Source organism: Lathamus discolor, chromosome 7, assembly GCF_037157495.1.
Source record: "Lathamus discolor isolate bLatDis1 chromosome 7, bLatDis1.hap1, whole genome shotgun sequence".
NCBI classification, from domain to species: Eukaryota; Metazoa; Chordata; class Aves; order Psittaciformes; family Psittacidae; genus Lathamus; species Lathamus discolor.
Window position 1 is genome coordinate 21,670,258 of NC_088890.1, and position 9,988 is coordinate 21,680,245.

Below are 9,988 nucleotides of genomic sequence, written 5' to 3' on the forward strand. Positions count from 1 at the left end.
ATAGAGAGGGTGGCACAAATAGTAGTTTTAGCATCATTCTCAATGAACAGAAAGCACTCTAAAGCCAGCTCAGTTAGCCAGTGATTCAAACTTCTTCAGGTGTACAGCATGGTGCATATTGGTTCAACACTGGCAGCCAGGGAGTTCAGTAGGGGTTTGTTTACCACAGCAGCATTGCTGTAGGAGAACACAGCTCCATCCACTCAGCAAAACTGGTACAGCCAATTCCAAACAGAGGCTGCAACAGCACAATACGGTGGCTTGGACTCCAAACATGACCCTGAAATGGTTGGTGTAAGTGCTAGTGCAAATGCACATTAGTACAAAGTTCAAGAAGCAGGTCCTTACCTCACCTTGATCAACAGCCATTTCCACACACACAGACCTCATGCTGCTCAAGTTTACACTTACATTTTAGATATAACAAATAAAAAGAATTAAACTAGGCACAGCTGCAGGACAACATCTTGTGCTTTGAAAAGGGCAGGAGGGCCGCTTCCCCACTTCTCCCTTCTGCTTTATTTGACCAGTTACGCAGAATAAAGTGCTATTTACACTTGGTATATCTCAATTACCAAGGTGTGGCAAAAGCTGTATTACATGTATGTCTTCGTCTAATCGTGTTTGTAAGGAAACTCTGACTAGAAATCTTAACATGCAACTAATGTATATTATGTTTCAATCAAATGCTATAGAGAGCTATTGAGTAGCAGTATTTCTCTTATCTAGCACCGCGGTAAGACTCATTCAGTCTACATGATGCCTTACAGCAGAGTAATTTCTATGTTTTAAAGTAGTAGTATTTGAAAGGCAATTTTGCCTCTGCACTTTAAAACACTGGAAGGAATAAAACTAATCATGAGAAATCTTGAGCCATGTTCATGTACTTTATAATGCTTTGGAGAGATGCAGAAGCAGTACAGATGCTGCCATTTAAAAGCAGATTCTACAGTGTGTGTGTATATATTACATACTTGTATCTACGTATATATAAACTACGGTGAGTAGTTTAAAAGGCAGACGGCAGAGGGAGCACAAGCCCCCCAGACCGACCTGCTTGGGGGATGGATCGGGGCTCCCGCAGAACCACAGCGTTGATGAACAGAGATCCATTGACATCCCCGCCTGTTTGGGGAACTCAAGGCTCCGGTTTGCAGCCTCTGCTGTGAAAGCCGTGTCCTTTTACAGCACTCGCCCTGCTGAAAGATTCTGGCCACTTTACAGCAGCATCGTGTGGGTTTTCTAACACACGAACCATACAAATAACGTCCTTAAAAACAAACAAGCTGGTCTAAGGCTGCGGAGGAGCCCAGGATTTCAAAAAGCTTGTCGAGTGTGGTACTTAATGCGATCATTTCTCACCTCAGTCTGAGCAACCTATCAAAAGATGATGGTTAACTTTAACACTGACTTGCCCATCTATAAAACAGCAATCATTAGCAGCGCTCAGTTCTGCTGAAGACGGAGAACAGATCACCAGTGAGGACTAAAGGAACACGTCTTGCTCCTAGTTGTGTCCTTAAGCACAATACCACGGTGGTAATGATGTCCATTAGAGGGTGACAGTTTTCTGATTTCTTGCATTCTTGCATTGCTCTACTGTAGCACAGGGAGCTACAGCAGCTGACAACTCTGCTATTTCAATGAAATACCATGAAGAATCTGCCAAGAAGTCCCCCAGCAAAGGGGGTGGGTTAGAGAGAGCAGCCCGCATCAGGATCAGCTACCACAGCTGGTAGCTGTTCTCAGCTAAAACGCAGCCGGACGGACTATGACATACTATCTCTTCAAATCACGCTGCTCTGCTGTACCAAAGGCTGCTTAGATCGTCCAAATACCTAATTCAACAATTCTGCTGAGAAAAACACTACAATTAGGCAAGGATGCAGGAAGAATGGAATTACAACCGCCTCATTCACAGCCTCCCGCACTCACGTCAGATGAAAGGCAGGAGCCTGGCAAGAACAGAGTATCTGCAGGCTGCAAACCACAGAAAGGGTGAATTAACATAATAGAGGGGTATTAGTAGGAACAATAGGATCGCATTAGAATAACGCAAGTGTGGGCTGTGTATCAGGAAGTGCTTCAGACCTGCAAAATCCACTTACCTAAGAAGCTTCCACACACTCCCTTGGTGACTAGCTTGAGGTGACCTCCTTGCCACATGCATGCAGGCAACAGGAGCTCTCAGGCAGGAAAAGGCTCCAAGTGACAAACACCTTGCTCACCTGGGTATAGGCTGCCTACTTTGTAAGCCATTCATACCATATTAGGGACCATAATCCCAAATGAGCCGTAAACCCAGAGGAAACTCAGCGTAATGCCATGCTCTAAAGAACTGCACAGCAAGACCACACAGGCACCACAAAGTCAGTGTCAAAGCTGGGACTTCAGTAGAAGCAACTGTCCTGTTCCCAACCAGCCTTGTACCCCTGGAGTCCTGAAGGAACCCAGGCATTTCTGCAACCACTCCATGCGGAAACTCAGCCTCTAAAGGCTGCAGTCTGGCCTCCAACACAGGACCCAGCACAGCAGCTCCAGTTCATGACCAGCACATAAATAAATCCCCTTGCTTTACTGGGTCTAGAAAACCCAAATTACCTCTTTTTGAGATGCTACTTGCAAGAAGCATTTAATAATTTACTTTTTAATTTTAATAATTTACTCACCCATCAATATGCTGTAGGAAAACACCTTGAAATAACTTGTTCTTTTCTCCTCATAGTTCCTGTGATCTGCCATTGAGTAAATTCTTCCTACAGATACTTGAAAGTGGTGCATTTTGCTTCAGATTTTCAAAAAAGCTGCTACTGCTACTTTTTTTTTTTTGCCAGAAGACACCTTCCCCAAGGGCTGGTGGAGATTTGTGTTCCCATGCAAATAACCAGGCCAGCAAGACTGCAGCTACGGTTCAGAAATGCATGTCTTCTACCCTGCGCATTCTCCCAAAGGTTTGTTACCCTCAGCAGATGAGGACAAAGTTTAGCATCCCTCAATCACCAGGAAGCCAAGGTCTTCAACAGGTCTCTTCTCACAGGACCCCCTGCAGTCCTGCATCCAGCTCCTGGGGAACAACACCAGAAGGACGTGGAGCTGTTGGAGCGAGGCCAAGCTGGGCTGGGTCAGCCTGGACAAGAGAAGGCTCCTGAAGGGGAGACCTCAGAGCAGCTCCAGTGCCTAAAGGGGCTGCAGGAAACCTGGAGAGGGGCTTGGGACAAGGGCCTGTAGGGACAGGCCAAGGGGAATGGCTTTAACCTGCCCGAGGGGAGACTGAGATGAGCTCTTAGGCAGAAGCTCTTCCCTGTGAGGGTGCTGAGGCGCTGGCACAGGGTGCCCAGAGAAGCTGCGGCTGCCCCATCCCTGGCAGTGCTCAAGGCCAGGTTGGACACAGGGGCTTGGAGCAAGCTGCTCCAGTGGAAGGGGTCCCTGCCCGTGGCAGGGGGTTAGAGCTGGATGAGATCTAAGGGCCCTTCCAATACAAACCAGCGGGATTCCATGAGCAGCGCTGTGCCCAACACATTTGTGAAGAACAGGTCTGCTCCTGCTCCCATGTTTCTATGCAGCAGTTCAGTCCCATAACTCTAATTTTACAATGTAAAAACGTGCCTGTTGACAAGCAGCAGTTACTACAGTGGGAATCACACTAATTTTTAGAACGGACCCAGGAGCCATTGCCTTATGACAACAATCTACTGCTCCCCACTCACAGCTCTTCAGAAGTTAAGCACAGAGATGCTCAAGTTCAAGCGCCTGTTGCATGCACTCTGAACTCACAGCTGTGGGCTCTAGAAATAACCAGCAAGCTGACTTGGGGCTTCCTTTACAGATCTCACATGAGAAACGGGCAGTAGTCAGTACACTGCTGGTGAGCAATATACAGCTAGAGCATCACCTACAGGCTCGTTCTGGAGGTTTTCTGGAGGAGAGGGAAAGGGGTCTTCAGACCTAGCTGACTCATGGTAATCACAGCAGCTATCATTTGCTCACTGAGGACCTCGATCTATGAACACTGACAAATACTTTCCACAAGCAGATGTTTGGAATAACATTTCCATTTCTTTGACGGTGAATTCATGAGGAAAACCATCAAAGCACTAACTAGAATGAAGATGTACTTCCTTCTTAAAGTTCAGAACACAAGAACTCCAAAGTTAGGTAGCTCAGGAGTTGCGTCCTGTGTCAGCAACATAAAAGGCTTCATTAGGGAAGGATTTCAAATCCAGCGAGTACTTCAAATCCTCTAGGTCTGCTCTGCTTTAAATGGAGAGTTTAAATTCAAAGTTGAAATCAAGTAGACCTGTCTTTAAACTCACTATATTACCGCACTGGTTTTCCTCTCCCAGAATAGCATGCACTTTTGCTGTTTTCTTTATTTTCTCTTCCCCTTCTGATTCCCCAGGAACTGTCTTGATACCAGCATCTTATCTTGTCATCACTGTGCTTTTTGCCCATCCCCCTTGTTTTATTAGTTATACAGTGCATGCCCAGCTCTCAGATTAATTTTTCTCTATTTGTTATCATTTAGCTTAACATTTAGCCGACACTAAGTAGAAAAATATTTCAACAGAGACCCAAAATAATTTAGCTGAGTTTAGTTAGCAAGTTCCTATCTTATTACACATCGATTTCCTCCAGCCTGCCAGAACAACAAACGCCTGTTCTGAGAGATGCTCACTCATCTGCTGATGTACAAATCACACTAATGATGCTGAAATGAGCACTTCAAAAGCAAAAGCACTCCCCTCAGTGTCAAACCCTTACCCCGATCGCTCGGTAGTCAGACTGCTCCAGTTATGTACTGAAAATAAAGCAGACAGACTTGCTTTCAGTTATTTGAAGAGGCAAGTTCACATTCTGCCCAACCTCAGAATTATGCCAGCCCAATCAGCTGTATGGCTGACAGACTATGCAGCATGGTTTGTGTTGGAAGGGACCCTAATGCTCATGCAGTTGCAACCCACTGCCATGGGCAGGGACACCTTCTACTAGAGCGGGTTGCTCAAAAAGTGTTCATTTTGGACACAAACTGTGCTTTCCACATAAATACACTCTTCATGAGCAAAACAAGCTAATTAGGTAGAAGCGCATCTTTTGGTAATTACTGTGTTTCTACTGCAGGCTTCTTCCAGCAAGACTCAGTCACAAATCACACTTCCCTACAGAGCTGACGGGGAAGGAAGACCTAACAAAAGCACTTCAGCTACATCCGTGCTGACAAGAAGGCAGAGAAAGCAAAATCTTGCCCAAACATGAGCATCCTTTAACAGATGCTGGATACCTCTCCTTCATTAAGGCAACAAAAACAAGCTGCAGCTTAAGCACAGCACTGGCAGTGAAACAGGATTTTTACATCACATGAACAGGCTATCTCGGTGAGGGATATCTCTGGAGGGGAAAAACCAAACCAGAACACAAAGTCAGGCTGGTCTCTATCCTCATGCAATCTCTGTTATCCTGCTGAGCCTGTGTGCAGGGCAGCACGCAGCACCAACAGCGACATGCAATGCCACAAGCTCCGTTTCTGGAGGCCATAAAGCTGTCTCCACATGTGACTGTCACCAGAGCAACAACCTCCCCTCACTAGACTGCACTATGCACACCTCAGCCGAGACTCCAAGTATCCTCTAGACACAGAGAGGTTTCGTGCAGCCCTGTGTTGTGACTGGTGTTCCCTGGAGAACAAAGCCAGCCTGAGATGCATTTACAAAACAAATCAGAGCAGGTGCAGAAATCCGGCTGAGGTGCAGATAACAGCCCTCTAACACTGCTCCCTCTCAGCAAACACCATTCCCCACCTTCTGCCCAAACTCTGACCAGGCGCCTTCTCACTCAAAAGCAGCACAGTTTTAACTTGATTTTTAACTCCCTAAGCTGGTGGTGGATTTTCAGAGCTGGAAAAGTGGCATTTGCACAGATTTGAGAAGATCCAGTGCATCCGTTTGTACATACTTATACTAAAAGGTGCATTACCAGAACGGATGCACTGAACACATCTTCTTTCCACCAAGCATCTGAGCTTTAGGAGTTCTTGCTGTTTTCTCAGATGTTAAATAAAATGGGTTAACTGGAAATTAGCCTTATGCAACCTAATGAGTTAAACACCAATTGTTATCTTTAACATGCTGATTCATTACATCTAACAAAGCTTGTGATCAACTAATTACCCTCAGCTCCACTCACAGATGCTGAGGTTGATTTGCACTCAGCAAATTACTACAGAATGAAGCGAAACAGCACTCAAACCTTTTCTGGTGCGACCTCTGTGCAAGATAACATCTGTACCTACTGATCCATCCCTCTGCTCCTCCCTCCTCCAGATCACCACCTACCCAGCAGAAACTTCTCTTCTCTGGGGCCTTTTTTGGAAAGACACAAACCAGAGAGTTTTATCTTCCCGGACTGGTGGTTCTTCCCTCCAGAAGTCTATCGCCAAGGGCACTGACAGTTCCCCACCTCACAAGTCATCCAGTTAAAGAATCTCTAAAATATGCCAGTTTTCCAATCTATCTAAGCAGCCTTCAGCTGTATATTCTTCCCACTGTGAGATCTGAAAAGTTTCGGGACTTCTGGGGGTTTTGCTGCTTGGTTGTTGGGAGGCTTTTTTACCATATTTGATTAAGAACGAGTGATAAGCATATTCTCTTGCATAACATTTCTGTGCTTATTTTCATATCACACACATGAATCTCCACTTGGTAATATGGAACAGCTGTCTTGCCACTACAGCATCAGGGATCCACACCCACTGCACACAGGCACAACTGCTGCAGAGGTTTTAGAAAACACCCAATTTCATCTCAAGGCACAAGTGCTAGAAATGACTTCTCAAAAGCAGCGGTTTCACCATGTATTAGACTCAGAGAGCCCAGTTTCCTTTAAGGAGGATTCCAGTCATTTCAGCTTTGAGGCACTGGAGGGTAAAGAAGAGCGTATCTCCGCTGGCATTCAAGGCACAAGGCACTTCTGCTGCCTCCGAATGGGCGGGGGGGGGGGGGGGACGACGGGGACTGTGTGCAGAGGCAGGAGGGGACAAGCTGGACATACAACCTCACACCTTGCCTTTAACACCCCGAACGGGCACCACTGACAGCTGATACTGAGCTTCAGCAGGCGAGGGATCCTGATTGCCCACTCGAAAACACAAAAGGTGCCCATGATGTTTAATTCTGGAGAAACTAAGACTGAGCCTCCGAACAGGAAGCTGCAGGCACCCAGAACCTGCAGGTTTGGTGTTCAGAAAGCCAAGACATCTGTGGGACTGGGAGAGGACTCTCAAACAAGGGTATTTTCTACTTCCAAAATTGGAGAATTCCGCTATCTTTTGCACCCAGCCAGAGTAAGCTGATGCTGCGGCTGGCTGTGTGCCCCTGCTCCCACACAGCCGGGTTGCTGCATCCCCTGCCAGAGCCCCATGTGCTGTCCCCCCCACCCAGGGAGGCAGGGTCTACTGCAGACCAGAACAGGCTCACTCCTTACAAGGGGAGGGTTGACATACAGGGGACAATTCCAAGGGGAAACAGTATTCCTCAGATGAAGGTGGTCCTGAAAATGACTCCCCACAGACATGCACAGGCAGAGGGCCCAACCCAGGAACAGGCTCAGGCCGAGAGCTGTCTCCCCATAAGCCCTGCAGGCTATGCCTCAAAGCAATATAACTCTGCCATAAATATCCCAGATTAATTCTGATCCCAGCATCAAATCCACTTAAGAGACGTAAAAGCCTCCTAGTGCCCAGAGCTGCCTGCCCAAAGAGGGCTCTGCAAATGAATCTTGGGCTGGAGAAGAGAAATATTATCAGACACAGCAAGCCATTTGTACAATTCTTAGTAACGTCGTTTGTAGGAGACAAATGGGACAAGATAGCAGAGTTGACATCTTGTATTAGAAGCATAGCCACAAAAAACCCTTCAGTACTGGACATGGAGGCACGGGGTAGGATCTGTGTAAATACTCCATACTTTCCGGAAAGAGCTCTTTCTCCTTAAGGGATCGATTGGTAAATGACACCGTACGCTCTCCACTCTGTTTAAGGAGCTGCTTGCTCAGTTTTACAGACATTTCTGTGCAGACACCTGGAAGCAGGAGCCGGCAAAGGGGCCCTGAGGGACCAGCCACCCTTCCCGCATGTCCCCCGCCTCCCAGAAGCGAGCTTAGCAGGGCGAGCTCCGAGCACTGCGGGTTCGGGCTCCGGCCGCGGCCGCGGCAGCACCACTTCCACCCGGACACAGTCCCCCGAAGGCGCCGCTCCCCGCAGGTCCCTCTCGCTCTCGCGGGCGCCCTGAAGAGGAGGAAGGAGCTCCTGGGGCTGCGGGAGCCCCTGCCCCAGCCCGCACTGCCCAGTACCCCCAGCCGGGAGACCCGAACGCGGGGTGTCCCCCCCACACGCACGCATACAGCCAGTGCGGGACGGGAGCGGCGCTCGGCGGGGACTGCGAGAGCAAACAGCCGCGTGGAGCCGGGGTTTGGGCTCGCAACAGGGGGAACGCGAGTTCGCCGGGTTACAAACAGCCCGTTGCGCGGTACCGGCGCTCCAGCACGCTGCTCGTCCCACTCCCCCCGGGCAGAACCAAGTCCGAAATACTTTCCTGTCAGTACAAACACGCCGGGAAGGCTCCGCGACCGTAGTCGCTGCTGCCCGAGAGCGCCTGTGAAGCAGCGCCCGGTGAACGGCGCAGAGCAGCGGCTGAACGAGCGGCGGCCGGAGCGATCGCGGCCAGCGACGACCCGCCGGTACCCACCGGGCACCCCGGGCACCCCTGTGAGCACGGCCGGGGGCACAGGGGGCCTCACCCCGCGCCCCACGCAGCTGCCCCGGATCAGGCCGCGGAGAAAGGGCAGAGCTCGCCCCGCTCCTCCCGGCCCCGTTACTGCCGCTGACCGGGATCCCCAAAAAGCCGCGGGCGGAGAATGCCCAGGGGAGCCGTGCTCTCCGCGGGGTCCCGGCTACAGAGCCGGTGAGGCACCAGCACCTTGACAGGCTCGAAACAAGGACCGAGGCCACCCCTTCGCCCTGCACCGCTGAGCGGCAATGGGTCCCCCCACGACCGGGCAGAGCGGAGCCCGCTTCCGAGCGCACATCGCCAGGAGTCCCGCGGCTTCCCAATGCTCATACGCGAAGCAGCTTTGGGATGCCCGGAAACGACAAAGGAGGAAGGAAAGCCCCAGTATGGAAACCCCTCCTGGAAAAGGGGGCAAATCCCCACAGCAGCGCTTACTTGTCGTGCCTAGCGTGCTCCGGGATGGCGCCGAGCGGCCCCGGGAGCGCGGGGTGGCCGCCCTGCTGCAGCCTGCATGTGGCTAGGTGCCGGTGATGCTCGTCCTGGAGACAGGCGTTTTCGTGGTACAACTTGGCCACTTGCTGCTCCAGCTCATCTATCCTCCGCTTCTGCTTCTCCAGCAGCTCCTGCTGTGTCTCAATGATCTTGTTCAGCTCCTTCAGGTACTCCGCCGCCTTACTGGGGTTCTCGGCAGGGCTTTCCATGGCCTCCCCACACCTCTCACCCTGCGGGAGGCAGGCGGGGGGCGCAGGTACCGGCCAGCCCGCTCCGCTGGGAACTTGAGCGAGAGGGAAGAAATAAATAACCCGCCGGAAACCAGCCCCCCTGCGAGCTCCGCGCTTCCCCTCCTAGTGCAGCGCCTGCCTGGGCAGGCGGAGGAGCGGCGCGCCGCGGCTCCCGGCCCCTGCCGCCATTGCTGATGCTCGGCTCCCCGCCGCCGAGCGAGGGCAGAGCCGCCGCCGCCGGAGCCGCCCGGAGCCCCGGTGCTGCCGCCGCTGCCGCTGGCGCACGGGCGCTGTCCTGTCCCGCCCCGCCGGAGCCGCCGTCTGGCAGCGCCCCGCCGAGCTCGCAGCCGGGCATGGGAGCCCGCCGCCGGCCAGGGCTGCTCCTGCGCCGGGGCCGCTCGCCCGCCGAGCCCAGGGATGCGCTTTAAGTAGCCGCTGCCATCACGGGGGCTGAGCGGACTGCGCGGAGCGGCACACCCCGTCCCG

General features: G+C 51.3%; 1 protein-coding gene across 6 annotated transcripts in view; it reads right to left on the reverse strand.

Annotated features, from left to right (window-relative positions):
* Positions 1–9,725, reverse strand: part of IQSEC1 (IQ motif and Sec7 domain ArfGEF 1) — a 337,900-nt gene extending 328,175 nt beyond the window's left edge. For 3 of the 6 annotated variants that reach the window (XM_065687872.1, XM_065687871.1, XM_065687870.1), the window contains exon 1: positions 9,216–9,717. In XM_065687872.1, coding sequence (XP_065543944.1) covers positions 9,216–9,481 — 266 coding nt within the window. In that variant the 5' untranslated portion in view covers positions 9,482–9,717. Of the gene's footprint in view, positions 1–9,215 lie in introns of all 6 variants that reach the window. The other 3 variants (XM_065687868.1, XM_065687867.1, XM_065687877.1) reach the window with 2 other exon arrangements.
* Positions 9,726–9,988: the final 263 nt, after the last annotated feature.